Source organism: Marmota monax, unplaced genomic scaffold (genome assembly GCF_021218885.2).
Source record: "Marmota monax isolate L192 unplaced genomic scaffold, Marmota_monax_Labrador192_F-V1.1 WCK01_AAM20220418_F8-fsc00002, whole genome shotgun sequence".
NCBI classification, from domain to species: Eukaryota; Metazoa; Chordata; class Mammalia; order Rodentia; family Sciuridae; genus Marmota; species Marmota monax.
In genome coordinates, this window is record NW_026693571.1 from 15042187 (window position 1) to 15064386 (window position 22200).

The 22200-nt window shown below is 34.1% G+C and overlaps 1 protein-coding gene and 1 non-coding gene across 9 annotated transcripts in view; both read left to right on the plus strand.

The window, feature by feature from the left end:
* Positions 1-2077, plus strand: part of Ube2d3 (ubiquitin conjugating enzyme E2 D3) — a 31089-nt gene extending 29012 nt beyond the window's left edge. For all 8 annotated transcript variants that reach the window (XM_058583819.1, XM_058583820.1, XM_058583815.1 and 5 more), the window contains one exon: positions 598-2077. Coding sequence is in view for 1 of the 8 variants with exons in the window: in XM_046459082.2 (XP_046315038.1) it covers positions 598-643 (46 nt within the window). In the remaining 7 variants the exon portion in view is untranslated. The remainder of the gene's footprint in view (positions 1-597) is intronic.
* Positions 2078-6954: 4877 nt separating this feature from the next.
* On the plus strand, positions 6955-7027 carry Trnaa-agc (transfer RNA alanine (anticodon AGC)). The gene has a single exon. It is a non-coding gene; the product is annotated as a tRNA-Ala (tRNA).
* The last annotated feature ends 15173 nt before the right edge of the window (positions 7028-22200 follow it).

The following is a 22200-nucleotide window of genomic DNA, read 5'->3' on the forward strand; positions in this document are numbered from 1 at the left end:
AACTTCTCAGGTCTAGGTTTCAGATGACAATTTTTTAGTGATAGTACGTGTTTGGTTCTAGCTTTGGAAATTTTTGTTGATGTACAGAATATGTATTCTGTGTGACAAACATCTGTGAACTAAAACAATTTCTGCATTAAAATTTATTGTAATGGGCTGGGGTTTTGACTCAGAGGTAGAGTGCTAGCCTAGCGTGCGTGAAGCACTGGGTTTGATCCTCAGCACCACATAAAGTAAAACAAAGATATTGTGTCCACCTATAACTAAAAAATAAATATTTTTTTAAAAAATTGTTGTAACGGATAACCAATTTTTAGAATTTCTGAAAGACCATTAGCTCAGTGATGGAGAAAAAGTCTTTGGTTTTTGTTAGCCCTCCTACATTTATTAAAACAATACTGCTTTGAAAGCATTCAGTTCTCATTTCCCATATTGTTTTGGGTGCCAGTGCTATTTTTCCCTTGTTGGTTTTATTCTAATCATAGCCATTACAGATGGCTTTATAATGAGTCTGTAGGTAAAATAGAAGTCTTTTTCCTTTTAAAAACAGTAATCTTTTCCTTTAACTTATTAAAGTAACTTTTTCTTTATTTGTAGGTACAACAGAATATCTCGGGAATGGACTCAGAAGTATGCCATGTGATGCTACCTTAAAGTCAGAATAACCTGCATTATAGCTGGAATAAACTTTAAATTACTGTTCCTTTTTTGATTTTTCTTATCCGGCTGCTCCCCTATCAGACCTCATCTTTTTTAATTTTATTTTTTGTTTACCTCCCTCCATTCATTCACATGCTCATCTGAGAAGACTTAAGTTCTTCCAGCTTTGGACAATAACTGCTTTTAGAAACTGTAAAGTAGTTACAAGAGAACAGTTGCCCAAGATTCAGAATTTTTTTAAAAAATGGAGCATGTGTATTATGTGGCCAATGTCTTCACTCTAACTTGGTTATGAGACTAAACCATTCCTCACTGCTCTAACATGCTGAAGAAATCATCTGAGGGGGAGGGAGATGGATGCTCAGTTGTCACATCAAAGGAAGCAGCATTATTCTAGCAGCATCCATTTTGTTTAAACCTTCCACTGTTAGAGATTTGAGGTTACATGTTATACTTTATGCTCATAACTGATGTGGCTGGAGAATTGGTATTGAATTTATAGCATCAGCAGAACAGAAAATGTGATGTATTTTATGCATGTCAATAAAGGAATGACCTGTTCTTGTTCTACAGAGAATGGAAATTGGAAGTCAAACACCCTTTGTATTCCAAAATAGGGTCTCAAAACATTTTGTAATTTTCATTTAAATTGTTAGGAGGCTTGGAGCTATTAGTTAATCTATCTTCCAATACACTGTTTAATATAGCACTGAATAAATGATGCAAGTTGTCAATGGATGAGTGATCAACTAATAGCTCTGCTAGTAATTGATTTATTTTTCTTCAATAAAGTTGCATAAACCAATGAGTTAGCTGCCTGGATTAATCAGTATGGGAAACAATCTTTTGTAAATGCAAAGCTGTTTTTGTATATACTGTTGGGGTTTGCTTCATTGTTTGACATCAAATGATGATGTAAAGTTCAAAAGAGTGAATATTTTGCCATGTTCAGTTAAAGTGCACAGTCTGTTACAGGTTGACACATTGCTTGACCTGATTTATGCAGAATTAAGCTATTCAAATAGTGTAGTTTTAATATGCTGCACATGATACTGGCAGCCCTGGAGTTCATAAATGGACTTGGGACCCAGCAGTTTTGAAACGTGTATATGGAGTTTAAGAAATTTATTTTCCAGGTGCATCACCAATCTTAACAATTTCTCTTCACCATGTACACTTGACAGCTTAAAAAAAAAAAAAACTAAACATACGAGTAACAATGGGTCAAAATTTACAAAATAAAGTACTGTTTTGGTGTGGGAGTTGTCATGAGGCTGTGTTGAAGTGACTTAACTGTGGGATATTGAGTATCCATTGAAATGGATTTGTTCAGCCATTTACATTAATGAGCATTTAAATGCAACAAATATCATTTCAGGTGACTTAACATGAACGAATAAAAGTCAATGCTATTGGATTTTTTGTTTGACAAGTGCTATCTGTGCCACTAAACTTCTTTGGTAACAAGGGCATTACCATTCTTCACCCTTCCTAATTCTGATCCTGTAGTTATGCTTCTTAGTTATTTCATTTTAACCATTGCTTTATTAAAGTCCTGTATTTCTAGCACGTGACATCTCCACTTCCACATTTTTTGCACTGCTTACGCTTGTGTGCAAGTCTTATTCCTTGTCTGCACACACAGGTGGAAAGCTAGAAATAAATGTTAATGCTTAATTTTTTATAAACGGTTTAATATGTAGTTTGGACGTGATTTATTGACTTAAGGTTCTTATCTAAACTGGAAGTGAAATGCATGCCTTCTGAAGATATTCTGGCTTTGTTAATTCTGTAATAAGCATTTCATTGGGAAGTGTCAATCCAGCTATACAATTTTTTCCAATGAGTGAATTTTTTTTATTTTAACTTTTGCTTTAAAAATTGTGGGTTCTTCAGGGTAGATGTCATGCTGTTAAAACTTTTGGATTCAAATTATGAATAAGAAACTAGTAACTGCTCCACAAGGTAAGAAATACTGCTTTTTGGCTCTGTTCTTAAAAAAACAATTATTTCTGAAACTCCTGTGCTCTCAAAAATAACAGCTTTAGTAGGCATATTTATTGAAAGCCAAAACACTAATAAAACTTTTGTAAGCAGTGGATCTTAAATGGGCTTTCACATTGATCTTTTTTAGCCTAGAACAACCTTAAGTATTTACAGAGATGACTTAAACCATTGATTGTAATGATAACTAGTGGATATGTCCAGTTCTCTTTATCTTTGACTTAATGCTTTATACAATATTTCGTATGTCGCTTCTAAGGGAATAAGCCATAAAGGCTTCTCCAGGTTTAAGAGAACAGTAATTTAAAGTACCTGGAAAACCAACATTTTTGAATGTATGGATACTAGACTTGGGATCATCTACGATGGAACTTTTAAAAGAATGAAAGAATTTGTTCTTTTTTTCCCCCGTCCAAACCAGTAATTCAACATTACTAGTGCCATGTGTAGGACTGAAATGAATATTAGCAGATTAAATACTGATTTGGACCATTTCTATGTATTTACTGTATCTTTTAATGCATAAACTTTAATTTCTTAAATTCTTAAAATTTCTCTTAAGAGTCCAGTTGACCTGTTAATGGTAAATTTACATGTTAAGTGATTCACTCTTTTCCCTGGGAAGATTTGCAATGTGATAATCAGATTTTTTTTTTAAATAAATGATTAGTTTGTTTTCCTTGTGTGGGTGTACTCACATTTAAAAGTATGAACCACAGTTAACATAGTGGTCTCAGGGGTAGTGAAACACTCACTTTTTTTTTTTTAATAGTTTGAAGTATACTGATCATGGTGTGTTAGTGATGGGGGGTGTAACTCAAACTAGCCATGTTTTGTGTTAACATAACAAAACTGTTAAATGATTGTTGATTCCACTTTTAAGTGAAATTTGTCTTCTATGAGGAACCCAGTGCAAGTCACTAATGTTGTCTTAATAGTGACATCTGCATAAGACTTGTAATAGCTGAAGTTAATTGAGCTTAAAGGAATTGTTATCATTAAAATCTGTGTTTAAAGACAAGTTGGTCTTACTTGGTAATTCCAGTGAACATGAAGTCCACACTTAAACTTTAATACTGTGTGTGAGCTCGATTTTGAACATATTTAAACAGTAGTAATAGACTGGTCTATGAAGAACTAATGTGATGGTTTTTAAAGTGACTCAGAACCAATACCAGCATCATTTGTGAAATTATTGGGTCTTGTCCCAGTTGTACTTACACTGTGAGGTAGAACCCAGTAGCTTGTATTAAAAAGCTCTCCAGATGCTTCCATGCATGGTAAAGATTGGGAATTTATTTTTGCTACACATAATTCAACCAGTGATTAAGTATTAAAAAGAACCAGTTCCAAAGATCTATCTGCAAGGTAGATTGAACCCAGATTTCATTCTGTGGCTTTAAAACTGGGCAACTTCCCCCTTCATCCCACCAATGTGAACAGTGTTTGAATTTAACATTAAGTGTACCCTAAACTCGGCATTGTTAAAGCTTTTCTTGTGCTTTCCCAATGTAATGGAGGTGGGGAGAGAAGGTAAGGGTATTTAGAAACGGGGTTTTAAGACAACAGTCCACCACCACAACATAAATGTTAAGATCAAAAAGTTCCCTGAAGGCTATGCATGTGAAGTTTGCTGTTAGAACACAGTGATCACTATTTGCATTATACTTTCTTAAACTTTCCAAGCCTTATATTTTTAAGAATTTTATTCAGATGCATAGTGTTTCATAATTATTTTACTTGGAATGTTTTCACTAAGGTCTCATTGTCATAAATTATATCTTCCCAACCTGTATGCTGTTTCTTAATGAGATTTTAATAACACTCTATACAAAGAATGGTTTTATGGGGAAAAAATTCACTTTCACAAATTTGACAGTCTGTTTGCTGATTTTCCAAAACTTCTGAATTCAACAGTTTCTTAGGCATGTGGCTATCTCAAAGTCATCTAGAAGTGGCCAGATTTCTACACAGAGATGTGCACGTACCTCCTATTATAGAACCTGAGTGAATGTAAACAGTTGAACTGGCCCCAAACTTAGGCATCGTGGCTTTTAATCTCCTAGTCAAAATTAATAGTGGTCTTCTTGGTTTTACCCTAAAATTTTTATTTGGAATCTACTGGTTCACCATACTGCTATAACCATGGTGTAAAGCGCCACCATCTCTTAATTGGGTTATTTTAGTAGCCTTCTGAGTAGTCTTTCTGCTTCCTACTTTGCAGCAATTCTACACCTAACACCCAACATGAGCATGTCTGGTTGTGTAATGGCTTTCCTCCAAACCTAAAATTCCCATCATGCAGAATAAAAGCCAAATATTAAAAGGAAATGTACAAGGCTATAAATGAAACTTTCCCACAACTGTCCCATATTTAATCATTCGTTTGCCCCACCATGATCCCAACCTCAGCCTGACCTCTATTGAGACCTGGACACGGGACTTTGTCCTTGTTCTTCCCTTTCCCTCAGATCGTCTTTCCCCAGATATGGCTTCTGCCTTTCCTGTAGATCTCAAATGTCACTTCATAAAAGTGCTTTTTCTTGATAATTATGTAATGCACCACCACTGTCCAGTACATAACGGGAAATTCCATATTATCCATCTTATATGTAATTGTTCCCCTGCAACCGCACCCCAGAATGTAAGCTCTAGAAAGATACTTTAATGACTAGATGATTCCTTGGCACTTTATAGACTGTCCAAATTTTTTATACAGAAATGACTATGAGCTAAACGGTACTTTGCTCAAAGTATTTCGTTCTTTAAAGAAGAAGCCGAATGCATAAAAACGAAGTGCAGTGTAGTATAGAAGTTTAGCTGAAACTTCACAACTAAAATGATCACATTGAGGGAATAGACGTTTCAGTTTGTCCGTAGGGATGATGAACCTGAACAACTTGCTGGGGAAAAGATATCAAAAAAAGTAGTATTAAGACCGAAAGAGAAACAACATACCAGGAAGCTAGCTTTCATCCTGAGAATGCTCTTGAAGTACCTAGTAAACATGAGCATTAATTTTCATGGTCCCAACAACAAAAAGCAAAAATTGATGCACCCAAAGATAGGTGTCAAATAGAAGTTTGTTTATCTCGAGTCTTTGGGTTCTCTAGCAGAGTATTCTGCTCTACAAATTTGAAATAGTTTGAAGATTTGCAACCCAAAATCTTTTGTAAGTGGCCCCAGAAAGCTCAAGTAAAGGACTTATATCAAGTAGAGTAACCAAAGCAAAATTTCTTCAGAAAATAATAGCTTACAGCTTAAAGAAAAAGTATAAAGGAACATAGTACTGTGAGTGGGAGCCAGCCTATTTGCAAAAATTAAAAGTTGGGCTGGGGTTGTAGTTCAGCAGTAGAGCATTTGCCTAGCATGTTCAAGGTTCTGGGTTCGATCCTCAGCAACACATAAAAATAAAGGTATAAAAAATAATTACATTTAAAAAGTCATCCAAATTTGAGAGGAAGAAATTCTATTCTCAGATGATATCTCATACATGAAAAATTCCAAAAAGTCACACAAAACTCATGGAGTTAGTAATACAACAAATTTACATGATCCCAAATAACAGAAAAATCAGTTTTAGTATTATAACAATAAACAATAAAAATGAAATTCCATTTACACTAATATCAAAAAGAATAAAATGTTTAGGGATAAATTTATTGAAGTGTGAAACTTATACCTTGAAAACTATAAAATATTTCTGAGATATTAGAGAAGTCCTAAATAAAATGGAAAGGCATTCTGTGCTCATGGATTAGAAGATTGATGAGATGATTCTCAATACAATCTACAGCTTTGATGCAGTCTGTCAAAGTCCCAAAGATATTTCTGCAGAAATAAAAAAGGTTTAAAATTTTGTAGAGGATTGCAGAGTCAAGCAATTTTTAAAAAGAACAAAGGTGAAGGACTCATACTTTCCAAATTCAAAACAATTACAATAATAAACTGTGGCATTAGCATAGGGATACAATTGTAAGCCCATGACAGAACTGAGAAATAATCCATACATTTATGGTCAATTGATGTTTAACAAGGGTGACAAGACCACTCAGTGGGGAAAAAAAATACTTTTTTCAACAAATGGTTCCAGGACAACTAGATAAGTATATGAAAAAGAATAAATTCGGATCTCTGCCTCAAGTCACACAAAAATTATCTCAAAATGTATGGAGGCGCCCTGGCTGAAGCTCAGTAGAGCACTTGCCTAGCAAGGGTGGGGCACTGGGTTCAATCCTCAGCACCACATAAGAAAAGAATTAAAAGTTATAAAAAATATATTTAAGGGGCTGGGGTTGTGGCTCAGTGGTAGAGCGCTCGCCTAGCACGTGAGAGGTCCTGAGTTTGATCCTCAGCATCCCATAAAAACAAAATTGTGTCCAACTACAACTAAAATATATATATATATATATATATATATATATACACACACACACACACACACACACACACATATATGTGTATATATATATTTTAATGGATTCAAGTCCTAATTTTAAGAGCTAAAGTCACAAAATTCTAAGAAGAAAATCAGTTGTTAGTTTCCTTAAATACTCAGATATACCAAAAGCACAAACAACCAAAGAAAAAATAGATTGTAAACTGGTGTGTCCAAGGACATTATTATAGTAAAAAGATAGTCTATAGAATGAAAAATATTGCAGATCATGTCTGTTAAGGGCCTAATATTCAGAATATATACAAGAATTTATAAAATTCAGTATGAAGACAACCCTATTAAAAAAGAAAAGATTTGATTGTGCTTTTTTCCATAGAAGATATCAAAGCACATGATATCAAGCACATGAAAAGAAACCCACAGAAGCGATCACTTCATATTTATTAGGGTGGTTACAATTTTTTTAATGGAAAATAAATGTTAAGAATTTGGAGAAACTGAAACCCTTAAAGATAGAGCAGCTTCTGTAAAAGGAAATTTGGCAATTCCTCAAAAAGTTAAATCAGAGCTACAATATGATTCAACAATTCCATTCTTAAGTATGTACCCAAAAGAATTGAAAACAGACATTCAAACAGATACTTGTAAATGAATGTTCACAGGAGAACTATTTACAATAACCAAAATGTGGAAACTGAATAAATTCTAATGTTTCCATACTATGACATATTCATCCATAAAAAGAAATGTACTTTATATATAATGTGGATGTGAAAACATGCTAAGTGAAAAAAACCAAACAGAAGGGTACTATACTATATGATTTCATTTATATTAATACTCAGAGTAGTGCCAGGAGCTAAGAAGAAGGGAGAATGGAGTGATTGCTTAGTGGGTAGAGGGTCTCCTTTGTGAATAACAAAAATGTCTTGGAACTCTAGAGGTTATGGTTATGTAACATTGTAAGCCCACTAAAAGACACTGAACTGTACATTCAAAATGGTTAAATTTTAAAAGGCATGTGAATTTTACCTCAATAAAAAATACATTAGGCACAAAAGACAGTAATTGCCAATATTTATGTAATACTTTTTACATGCCAACTTCTGTTCTAAATTCTTTACATATGTTAATGCTTAATTTTATAACAAATGTATACACTTATTATTTATGTGATAAATAACTGAGGGGAAAGTAGCTAAATGTCAGAGGTTGAGATTTAAATCTAGATACTTGCTGTAGTCTGGCTGGCTGGGCAAACTAACCGGGGGGGTGACGAGCAACTTGTGTACATTGATACAGCAGGAGTGGGAGCCATTTATTGTAGGACAGGAGGGGTATTTATACATTCCACACAGCTTATCTAATTAACATAAACTAGATACAGCAGTCAACCAATAAGGAATCTCCACACTTAATGGCTCGCTGGCGTTACTTCACAAACCACTCCCTCTGTCAAAATGCCAGGCACCATCCAGACTTGTTTACAGACTCTAACATTTGCCAGGCGCCATCCTGACTTGTTTACAGACCCTAACAGATACTCAGTTTCCAGAATCCTATATCTTAAGGATTATGGTAGATAGAAGGACAAGTTTAAAATATGAATAAAGAACAAGAGACTAAAAAATAACTAATCAGACTGAAAAATAACCAAAAACAATACTTCCAAGAAATTTTTAAAAAGACTAATTGAAACTTAGAAGATAGAGCCAATAGCCCAATAGACAAAGCTAACTAAAGGTTTAGAGAAGTGGAAGAAAGAAATTATTCCAAATGTAGTACACTGAGATGAAAAACTAGCAGAGGTTCAAGAAACATGAAGGGAGACATGACTTGGTTTAACACATGTCTAGTTGGAACTTGAGTTCAATTTACTGCCTTAAGTCTCTCAGTAAATTTTTCACTATTTCTTCTATATAACTTAATTCCTTTAAGAATTTCTGTTGAAATAGGCAGGTGCCAGTTATCATGGCCCTGTTAATCCCAGCTGCTGGGGACTCTGAGGCAAGAGGATCACAAGTTCGAGGTTAGCCTGGACAACTTGGTGAGAATTGTCTCAAAATAAAAAAATAAAAAGGGCTGGGGGTAGAGCACCCCTGGTTTCAATCCCTAGTACTATAAAAAATAAAGATAAGATAAAATAAAGATTGAAGTGGACATGATGTTAAACTTTCCCAGCAAATGTAGGTGAAAGGATATCACAGGAGAAAGTTTATATTTCTGTACTTTCGTGGGGGGCTGTGGGTTGGCTGGCATGAGTGTGGAGACAATAAGTAAAATATCCACAGGCCCCAAACATAATCTGTGTTCACATGCAAGACCTTGCAGCCTTCTTGACAAGAAAACCAAACTCTCTCACTGTCTGCAGAGAGCTGGCTGTGGCATTGGGATTCTTGCACCAATAGTCATTTCTTCTATAAGTCTTTGCACAGCTTGTGCACAGCTCACCTGAGGCCAGAGGTCCAAACAATGTCCCTTTGGAAACTCCTGTGCAGCCTGAAAGCTCTGAAAGGGAACTGAGGGCCTACAGTGTCAGTTGCTGATCCACCTGCTTCTCTACTTCTAATCTAGAGGGTGACCCATTGCTGCCCCAACAAGTCCAGACTAGATTTAGCTTAGCTAAGCCAATAATATTTTTTGACTCGCAGTAGGCTGAACTACATCTTCTCCAAAAAGATCTGAACTCCTTTCAAGTTTGTTTATTCTTATATATCCTCTACCAGCTTTTTAGTACCATATAGAGTTTTCTTTTTTATTTATATATAACAGCGGAATTCATTATAGTTCTTATTACATATATAGAGCACAATTTTTCATATATGTATACATATAGTTTTCTTATATAACATAGTCACTCTTTAATCATAGTTAGTAATTATTTACATTAAACTTCTCTTGCTTGACCTACTGTGTAATTTCTCTCCTGATTGGATATAGACAATCATAAAGAAGAAGGAGGGAATGGAGCATAAGCAATTTTTGAAAAAGAAATGGCTAATTTTTTTCTAAAATTGATTAAAGATCCTAAGCTGCAGATTAAGTAAACCCATTGAAGCCCTAACAAGAAAAAAAAATCTCATAGTGCAGTTGCAGAAAATTAAAGTAAAAACATTCTTTAAAAAAAAAAAAAAAAAAAAAAAATATATATATATATATATATATATATATATATATATATATATATATATATATTCTTTTAGTTGTAGATGGACACAATATCTTTATTTATTTATTTTTATGTGGTACTGAGGATTGATCCCAGTGCCTCACACATGTAAGGCAAGTGCTCTACCACTGAGCTACATCCCCAGCCCAAAACATTCATTTTTAAAGTAAGTATAAAAGAAAATCAAGTAGATTATCTGCAAAGAAACTAGGGAGATGACTCGAGCAAAACTGGGAGATTTCTCTACAGCAACAATGGAAACAAAAGAAAGTGGAATATTACGTTTGAAGACTGCAAGAAAATAACTATCATCCTATAATTCTATATAAAATAAAATATATTTCAGAAAAAAGGATGAAATGGCACAGATTAATTTGAAAAATATTATACTGATCAAAGAAAGAAAAATACATAGTATAGGGTGCTATTTGTGTAACATTGAAGAAAACGCAAAACTGAACTTAGGTGATAATACAGTCCCTACCTGGAAGGGGAGGAAATCAATGAGAAAGAAGTCCAAGGGAGTTTACTGGGATGAAATGCTCTGTATCTCCTCCATAGGGGTGGCGATTACACAGGATATAAATTGCCAAAAATCACTGAACTGTGCGCTAAATATCTGAATATTATACATAACTTACTGCTTTTAAAAAGAGAAGAAAGAAGAGTGAGTTTACTATTAAGTAAATAAAAACTAGCAGTTTGGACTGAGGGTATAGCTCAATGGTAGAGTGATTGTCTAGCATGAACAAGGTTCTGGGTTTGATCCCTCGCACTGCAAACACAAAGCAAAATTGACCATTTACCTCCAACTTTTTTTTTTTTTCAGAGAAAACAAACAAGCAAAAACTTCCAAACTGTTTTTCATACCAGTGGTACTAATTTACATTCCCACCAATGATGTGTAGGAGTGTCCCTTCTCTGCATCCTTGCCAACACTGTTCTGTTTTGTTTTTGTCTTTTTTGATAGCCATTCTGCGGTAAGTTGATATTTCATTGCAGTGTTGATTTGCATTTCCCTGATGCTTAGTGATTTTGAATATATTTTTTCATATATTATTTTTTATTTATACATCTTTGAGAAATGTCTATTTAGATCATTTACCCACGTTTAAATTGAAGTAATGTTTTGTTTTGTTTTTTTTATTGTTGAGTTGTTTTATGCCATATATTTTGGACATTAATCTCTTGTCAGATGAATAATTTGCATATACTTTCTGACATCCTATAAGTTGTTTGTTTGTCTATCTGTTTATTTATTTATTTATTTGCTTACTTACTTATTTGCTTTGGTAGTGATAGAGGCCCAACCCAGGACCTTTTACATGCTAGGCAAGCATACACCCCAACTCCCATCTCTTAACTCTTGTTTCCTTTGCTATGCAGAAGCTTTTTAGTTTGATGTAATCCCATTTGTCAATTTTTACTTTTGATGCCTGTGCTTTGGGGCATGCCAAAAATATTTTTGACCAAAGATCCTGAAGCATTTTTCCTATCTTTTCTTCCCATACTTTCATAGTTTGGGTTTTTCATTTAGGTCTTGGGTCTATTTTAAGTTGATTTCTGTAACTAGTGAGAGTTAAGGATCAGGCTTAATTCATCTGCATGTGAATATTCAATTTTCCCAACACTATTTATTGAAGAGACTGCCTTTTCTCCAATGTGTGTTCTTGGTGACTTTGTTGACTATAAATTGGATTTATTTATGGTTTCTCTATTCTCTTCCATTGGTCTATACATCTGTTTTTATGCCAGTATCATGCTGTTTCAGTTACTATAGCTTTGTAATATGTTCTGAAGTAAGAGATTGTGATGCTTCCAGCTTTGTTCTTTTTGCTTAGTATTGCTTTGGCTATTTAGAGTCTATTGTGGTTCTATATGAAGTTTAGGAGTTTAGGGGGTTTGGGGAAATGGTATCTTGATTAGGATTGTATTAAATCTGTAGGTTGACCTGGGTAGTATGGATATTTTAACACTATTAATTCATCTGATCCATAAACATGGGATTTCTTTCCATTTTGGAGGTGGGAGGCTCTCTCATCAGTGTTTTATAGGGTTCATTATAGACTTCTTTTACCTTCTTGGTTAAATTTATTCCTAGACCTTTTTAATTGTTGTTATTTTTGATGGTTTTGTTTGTTTTGAGAAGGAGTCTTGCTGTGTTTTCCAGGCTGGCCTTTAACTCCTAGGCTCAAGTAATCCTCCTGTTTCAGCCTCCAGAGTAGCTGGGATTGCAGATGTGTGGTATAGGATCTAGCCCTAGTGCAGTTATGTTATTGATTTCTATAACATATCCTGAAATTTTAGTGAATTTATCAGTTCTAACAGGTATTTGGTGGCATTTTTAGGCTTTTTCATGTTTTCTCAAACAAGATAGTTTAACCTCTTTCTTTCCCATTTGGATGATCTTTCTTTCTCTTGCCTAATTGTTCTGACTAGAACTTCCAGTACTATGTTGAGAGTGGTGAGAGTGGGCATCCTTAATTGTATTGGCATATAGTCCTTCTATATCTAATTTGTTCAGAGTTTTTGTCACAAAGGGATATCGAATTCTAAATACTTTTTGTCCTTCGTTCTGTTGATATGATGTGTCTTGGTTATTGATTTGTGTATGTTGAGTCATCCTTGCATTTCTAAGATAAACTCCTTTTGATGATGGTGTATAATCTTTTTTTAAAAAAAAATATTTTTTAGTTGTAGATGGACATAATACCTTCATTTATTTATTTATTTATTGCTCCTACTTCCCATATTTTTATTCGTACATTATAATTTTACATATTGGATTAATTAATTGTTCCATATTCATACATGCACATTATATAACAATATAATTTGGCCAGTATCATTCCCCAGCATTTCCCTTTCTCTTCCTTCCTCTCTCTCTTTGGTCCCTTTTTCTTGGATCTCCCTTGTTTTATCATGAGATTCCCCTTCCACATCCACCAGCTTTCTTTTCCATTTTCCTCTTTAGCTTCCACATAAGAAAGAAAACCTATGAAACTTGACTCTGTTTTTGCTTGTTTTATTAACATAATATTTTCAAGTTTCATTCATTATCCCTCAAATGACATAACTTCATTCTTCTTTTTGATTGAATAAAATCCATTGTGTATATGTACCATATTTTCTTTGTCTATTCATCTGTTGATGGACACCTCGGTTGGTTCCGTAGATTGGTAACATGAACATATACGTATTGCTATAGTATGCTGACTCTAATTGCTTTTTAAATTAAATTATTTATTTTAATTTGTTATATATGATGGCAGCAATTCATTTCATATTACACATATAGAGCACAATTTTTCAAGTCTCTGGTTGTACACAAAGTATTTTCACACCACTCATATCTTCATACATGCAATTAGGGTAATAATGTCTAACTCATTCTATTGTCTTTTCTAGCCCCATGCCCCTCCCTTCCCCTGACACCCCTTTGCCCTATCTAAAGTTCCTCCACTCCTCCCATGCTCCCTGCCATGGCCATTATGAATCAGCATCCTCATATCAAAGAAAACATTCTGCCTTTGGTTTTTTGGGATTGGCTTACTTCACTTAGCATTGTATTCTCCAACTCCATCCATTTACCTGCAGATTCCATGATTTTATTCTCTTCTAATGCTGAGTAATATTCCATTGTGTATATATACCAAAGTTTCCCTAGCCATTCATCTACTGAAGGGCATCTGTGTTGGTTTCACAATTTAGCCATTGTGAATTGTGCTGCTATAAACATTCATGTGGCTGTGTCCCTGCACTAAGGTGTTTTTAAGTTCTTTGGATATAAACTGAGGAGTGGGATAGCTGGGTCAAAGTAGAGATACTACCTTGCATTGTATCAGACCACAGTAGGATGAAATTAGAAATCAATGTTAAAATAAAAAATAAAAGCTATTCCAACACCTGGAGACTAAGTAATATGCTATTGAGTGAACAATGAGTTGCAAAAAATACCAAAGAGGAAATTTAAAAATTCTTAGAGGTTTCACCAATTTGCAGTCCCACCAACAATGTATGAGTGTACATTTTTCACCACATCCTTGCCAACATTTATTGTTGCCTCTATCCTTGATGATTGCCATTCTTGATGAAATCTTAGAATAGTTTTGATTTGCATTTCTCTAATTGCTAGAGATGTTGAACACTTTTTCATATATTTGTTGATCAATTGTATTTCTTCTTCTGCAAAGTGTCTGTTTAGTTCCTTAGCCCATTTATTGATTGGGTTATTTGCTTTTTTGGTGTTAAGTTTTTTGAGTTCTTTATATATCCTAGAGATTAATGCTTTATGGAGGTGCATGTGGTGAAGTTTTTCTCCCAATCTGTAGGCTCTCTTTTAACATTATCAATTGTTTCCTTTGCTGAGAAGAAGCTTTTAAATTTGAATCCATCCCATTTATTAATTCTTGATTTTACTTCTTGTGCTTTAGGAGTCTTGTTAAAGAAGTCAGATCCTAGGCCGACATGGTGAAGATTTGGGCCTATTTTTTATTCTATTAGATGCAGAGTCTACATTCTAGTGCCTGAGTCTTTGATCCACTTTGAGTTGATTTTTGTGCAGGGTGATAGAGAGAGGTTTAATTTCATTTTGTTTTATTTTGCTACATATGGATTTCCAGTTTTGCCAGAACCATTTGTTGAATAGGCTATCTTTTCTCCAGTGAAAACAGTATGGAGATTCCTCAGAAAATTGGGAATGGCACCACCATTTGACTCAGCTATCCCACTCCTTGGTTTATACCCAAAGGATTTAAAATTAGCATACTATAGTGATGCAGCCACATCACAATGTTTATAGCAACTCGATTCACAATAGCTAGAATGTGGAACCAACCTAGGTGTCCCTCAATAGATGAATGGATAAAGAAAATGTGGTAAATATACTCAATGGACTATTATTCAGCTTTAAAGAAGAGTAAAATTATGGCATTTGCCAGTAAATGGTTGGAGTTGGAGAATATCATGCTAAGTGAAATAAGCCAGTCCCCAAAATCAAAGGCCGAGTGTTTTCTCTAATATGTGGATACTAATTCACAATAAGACAGGGGGCACTAGGGAGGAACAGTGTTACCTTAGATCAGGTAGAGGAAAGTGATGGGAGGGAAGTGGAGGGGATGTGGAGATAGGAGAGATAGTAGAATGAAACAGACATTATTACTGTATGTATATATGTGACTACATGACCGATATGATTCTGCAACATGTACACTCAGAAGAATGAGAAATTATATCACATCTATATGTGATATGTCAAAGTGCATAAATGCATTCTACTGTCATGTATAACTAATTAAAACAAATTTAAAAATTTTTTAAATTCTTAGAGGTAAATGAGAACACTGATACAACATATCAAAATCTCTGGGACATTATGAAGGCAGTTCTTTTTTTAATATTTGTTTTTTATTTGTACACAATACATTTATTTTGTTTATTTACTTTTATGTGGTGCTGAGGATCAAACCCATGGATTCACGTGCTAGGCAAGCACTCTACCACTGAGCTACAATCCCAGCCCCAATGAAGGCAGTTCTAAGAAGAAAGTTCATTGCATGGAGTTCATTCCTTCAAAGAAGAAAAAGTCAACAAATAAATGACCTAACATTACATTTCAAAGCCCTAGAAAAAGAAGAACAAATCATCACCAAAAGCAGCAGAAGACAGGAAATAATTAAAATCAGAGCTGAAATCAATGAAATTGAAACAAAAGAAACAATTGGAAAAATTGACAAAACTTAAAAGTTGCTTCTTTGAAAAAATAAATAAAATTAATAAACCATTAGCCATGCTAACAAAGAGAAGGAGAGAGAAAACTCAAATTACTGACATACATGATGAAAAGGGGAATATCACAACAGACACTACAGAAATACAGAAGATAATTAGAAATTATTTTGAAAACTTGTACTCCAATAAAATAGAAAATATCGAAGGCATTAACAAATTTCTAGAGGCATATGATGTGCCTCTAAAACTGAATCAGGATGATATACACAATTTAAACTGATGAATTTCAAGAAAGGAAATAGAGGACAGCATCAGAAGCCTACCAACCAAGAAAAGCCCAGGACCGGATGGATATACAGCTGAGTTCTACAAGACCTTTAAAGAAGAATTAACACCAATACTTCTCAAACTATTTCGTGAAATACATTGTATTTGTTTATGTTTTTGTGGTGCTGGGGATCAACCCAGTACCTCACGCATGTGAGGCAGGTGCTCTACCGAACCACAACCCCGGCCCCCGTGGTGTATAATCTTGATGTGCTGTTGGATTTGGTTTGCTAGTATTTTGAGAATATTTGCATTTATGTTCATCAGGAAGATTGACCAGTAATTTTCTTTTTTATTGTGTCCTTGTTTAGTTTTAGTAGGAGCATAATGCTGGCCTCATAGAATGAGTTCAGAATACCCTACCTTTCACTTTTTTTTGGAATCTAACTGAGACTGTATTGATAGAATTCAACAGTGAAGTCATTCAGTCCTGGGTTTTTCTTTGTTGAGAGACGTTAGCACTGATTCGATTTTGTTACTCATTATTGGTATGGTGAGGTTTTGTTTCTTCATGGTTCAATATTGGTACGTTATATTTGTCCAGGAATTAATCCATTTCTGTGTTTTCCAGTTTTTTGGCACATAGCTGTCCAGAATGGTCCTCAATGCTTTTTCTTTTTAAAATATTTTTTACTTTTCAATGGCCTTTATTTCATTTATTTACATGTGGTTTTGAAAATCAAACCCAGTGCCTCACACATGCTAGGCAAGCACTCCATCACTGAGCCACAACCCCAGTCCCCTCAAGGCTTTTTAATATTTCATGGTATCAGTAGTAATATTTCCTTTTTTCAGTCTTTTATTTTATTATTTGGGTTTTTCTTTTCTCCTTGGTTAGAGTAGATAAAGTTTTGTCAGCTTAGTTTTAAAAACCCTTTATTTTCTTAAGCTTTTGCATTTTAAGCTGCTGTAAAAATATTTATATTCAGATTTTTGTGTGGACATTTTTTCATCTCTTTTGAGTAAATACCAAGGGACTTGATTATTGGATTGTATGGTATATTAGTTAAGGTTCTACAGAGAAACAGAATCAATATGATGTGTATATGAAAACGGATTTGCAAAACAGATTGATCATGGAGATGGAAAGTCTGAACGGTTGATGCCTCAATTTAGTCCAAAGATTGGCAGGCTGCTGTAGAACCAGGAAGAGCCAATGTTTCATTAGAAAACTTTCAGGCAATAATAGCCTGTCTTAAGTCAGAGAAGGTGAGTCTTTTGTTGTATTCAGATCTTGAACTGATTGGATGAGGCCCACTCACATTATGGAGGGTAATCCGCTTTACTCAATCAAATGTTTTTTTCTGCATCTATTGATATGGGCATATGATGCTTCTTGTTTATCTTGTTGATATGATGGTTCATATTAATTGATTTTCAAGGGTTTAACTGGCCTTGCATACCTAGAATAAATTCCACTTGGTCATGATGTATAATCATTTTTATATATTGTTGGATTTATTTGCTAATATTTTGCTGAATATTTTATATATGTTCATGAGCGTTATTGGTCTCTCTATATTGTTTTCTTACATTTGTCTGGTTTTGGTTTGGGGGCAATATTGGTTCTACAATGTGAAGACTGCCCACTGCTTCTATCTTTTGGAAGAGATTGTAAAGAATTGATGAAATTTCTTCCTTAAGAGTTTGTTAGGGGCTGGGGCAGGGGCTCAGAGGTAGAGAGCTCGCCTACCATGCTTGAGAAACGGGGTTTGATCCTCAACACCTCATAAAAATAAAATGAAGATACTGTGTCCACATGTAACTGAAAAATAAATATTAAAAAAAGAGTTTGTTAGAATTGTCCCATGAGCCCATTTGGCTTGGTGCTTTCTGTTATGCAAGGTTATTAATTATTGACAAATTTCAGATTATCTACTTATTCTTGCATGCATTTGGGGAAATTGTATCTTTCAAGGAACTGGTGAACTTCATCTGTGCCAAATTTGTGGGCATAGCGTTGTTCATAGTATTCTTTTAATATCATTTTAATGTCCAATTTGGATCTGCAATGATGTCTTCTTTATGTTGCTGATATAAACAATTCATGTTTTGTTAATTAGCCTGGGTAAAGGCTTATCAATTTTATTGTCCTTTAAAAAAAATCACCCTTCATTTGGTTTTGTTAATTTTTTTTCCTGTTGAATTCCTCTTTTCATTGATTATACTCTAATTTTATTATTCCTTTTGTTCTCCTTACTTTGGATTTAATTTGTTCTTCTTTTCTAGCTTTATAAGGTAGAGGCTTAGATTGTAGGTGTTAGATTTTATTTTTTAAAAAATATTTTTATGTATATATTTTGTTGTAGATGAACACATAGTGTCTTTATTTATTTTTATGTGGTGCTGAGGATCCAACTCAGTGCCTCACGCATGAGAGGCATGCGCTTTACCACTGAGCTACAGCTTCAGCCCCCCAGATTTTATTATATATAAATTTTCAGTGCTATAAATTTTTATCTAAGCACTGCTTTTGCTGCATCTCACAAATCTTGATAAGTTGTCTTTTTTACTTATTAATTTAAAATTTGTCTTGGAATTTCATGGTTGATTTATGTGTGATTTATAAGTGTGTTGCTTTATCTTCCACTATTTGGGAACTTTGTAGCTATATATCTCTGGTAGTGATTTCTAATTTAAGAGATTATTGTGGTCTGAGAGTATACATTGTGTAATTTCTATTATTTTAAATTTGTTAAGGAGTATTTCATGACTCAGAATATGGTCTATGTTGGTAAGCATTCCATATAAACTCAAGCAGAATGGATATTCTACTGTTGTTGAATGAAATAGATGTCAACTATATCCAACTGATTGATGATATTGTTGAGTTCAAATATGTCCTTACAAATTTTCTGCTTGATAAATCTGTCTATAACTACAGAGGTATACTGAAGTCTCCAACTATATCAATGGATTTATCTTACTACCCTTATAGTTCTATCAGTTTTTAATTTATTCATATTTGAGGCTCTGTTATAGGCTCAGACACATCAAGCATCATTTTGTCCTTGGATAATTAATCAATTTATCATTATGTCAGGTATCTCTTTATCCTGATAATTTTTCTTATTGCAAATCTTTCTCTGAAATTCATATAGCTATTCTCATTTGCTTTGACTAACATTAGCATGGGATCCCATTTTCCATTTCTTTTCTTTTAATCTATATGTGTCTTTATATTTAAAATGGATTTCTTATAGATAACATATAGTTGGGTCTTGTTTTTCAATATATTCTGACAATTTTTATCCTTTAACTGGAGTATTTAGACCACTGACATTTAAAATGAATACTGATATAGCTGCATTTTTATATACCAGATTTGTTGTTCTTTTTCTTTGTTCCTTTGTTTTTTTTTTTTTAATTCTTTTTCTGTTTTTCATGTTTTAAAGTGATCATTTGTAAGGTTACATTTTTCTATATTTCTTAGCATATTAGTTATACTCTTTAAAAAAATAAAACTTTTTCCATGGTTGCCCTGGAATTTGCAATATACACTTAGAACTATTTCAAGTCTGCTTCCAGATAACACTGTACCACTTCATTGCCTTATATCAACAAAGCATTTTTAATTCCTGTCTCATGTTCCTTGTGTCACTGTTGTTATTTCACTTATACATAAGTTATGATCATCAAATACATAATTTTGCTTTTATTATTTTGAACAAACTATTATCTGTTAGACAAGGAATTATAAGAAAAATAAGACTATGATTTGACCTTCATTTAGTTCTCTAATGCTGTTCCTTTATGTAGATCTGAGATGTTACCTGTATCATTTTCTTTCTCTCTGAATAACTTCTTTTGACATTCCTTGAAAGGCAGGTCTGTTGGCAACAGATTTTCAAATTTTGTTTGAAAAAATCTAATTTTCCTTCATTTTTGAGGAATAATATTGCAAGGTACAGAATGGTAGGTTAGTATACTTTTTTCCTCTCAACACTTTAAATGTTGCTTGTCTGGCTCCAGAGAAATTGAATATAATTTTTTTTTTGGTCTTGGAAATTTAACCCAAGACTCTTTACCACTGAGCTACATCCCAGCTCTTTTTGCTTTTTAACTTGAGACAGGGTCTCATTAAGATTGCTTAGAGCCTTGCTAAATAGCTGAGGCTAGCCTTGAACTTGAGATCCTCCTGTCTCAGCCCCCTGAGCGACTGGGATTACAGGTGTGCACCACCATACCCAGTTAAAATACTGATCTTTGCTCCTCTATACGTAAGACTTTTTTTCCTTGGCTTCTTTCATTATTTTTTATCTTTGATTTTCTCCAGTTTGAATATGATATCCTTGGGTGTAGTTTTTGTTTGTTTGTTTTGGGTATTTATCCTGCTGCTTGGTGTTCTTTGGGTCTCCTGGATCTATGATATGATGCCTGACATTAATTTGATATTTATTTTTTTTAGTTTTCGGCGGACACAACATCTCCGTTCGTATGTGGTGCTGAGAATCGAACCCGGGCCGCACGCATGCCAAGTCGAGCGTGCTGCCGCTTGAGCCACATCCCCAGCCCGCCTGACATTAATTTGGGGTAAATTTTCAGTTATTATTATCTAAACTGTGGCTTTGTTCCTTTCTTTCTTCTCCTAGTATTCCCTATTCATGTGTGTTATAGTTTTGTAGTTGTTCCAACAGTTCTTAGATATTCAATCTAATTTTTTCAGCCTTATTTCTCTTAATTTTCAGTTTTAGACATTTCAACTGACATATCCTCAAGCTCAGAGATTCTTTGTCAGCCATGGTTCATCTTCTAATGAATCATCAAAGTATTTTTTAAATTTCTGTACAGTGCTCTTGATCTGTAGCATTATTTTATTCTTAGAATTTCCATCTTCTTTTTACACTGCCCACTTGTGCCTGCATGTTGTCTGCATTTTCCATGACATCTCCTAGCTCCTTTAAATTATTGGCCTGATAATTCCAATATTCTTCTTACATCTGAGTCTGGTTCTGGTACTTGCTTTGTCTCTTCATGTGCTTTTTGCTGCATAATTTTCTGTTGAAAGCCATACATGATGTACTAGGCAAAAGGACCTCTAGTAAACAGGACTTCAGTGATGTGGTGAGAAGGTATGGAAAAGGGGAGCATTTTATATTCCTATGATAGGTCTCAGTCTTTTATTTTATTTTTAAAAAATTATTGTAATTTGTTATATATAACAGCAGAATTCATTTCAATTCATATTACGAATATATAGTACGATTTTTAATATCTTTGGTTGAACACAATGTAGAGTCACACCATTCGTGTCTTCATACATGTACTTACAGTAATGATGTCCATCTCATTCCACTCCCTTTCCTACCCCGTAGCCCTTCCATTCCCGTTCCTCCCCTTTGCCTTATCTAGAGTTCGTTTATTTCTCCCATGCTCCTCCACCAATCCCCAAGAATGAATCAGCATCCTTATATCAGAGAAAACATTCTGCATTTGGTTTTTTGGGATTGGCTAACTTCACTTAGCATTATATTCCCCAAATTTATAATTTTACCTGCAAATGCCATGATTTTATTCTCTTTTATTGCTGAGTAATATTCTATTGTGTATATATGCCAATTTTTTTTTTATCCATTCATCCACTGAAGGACATATTCAGGGCTTCACTGTTTAGCTATTGTGAATTGTGCTGCTATAAACATTGATGTGGCTGTGACCATGTAGTATGCTGTTTTTAAGTCCTTTGGGTATAGACCAAGGAGTGAGATAGCTGGGTTAAATGGTGATTCCATTCCCAATTTTCCAAGGAATCTTCATACTGCTTTCCAGATTGGCTGCACCAATTTGCATTCCCAAAGCAATGTGTGAGTGTACCTTTTCCTCCACATCCTTGCCAATAGTTATTGTTGTTTGAATTCTTTTTTTTTAACATGATACCTTCATTTTATTGATTTATTTATTTTTATGTGGT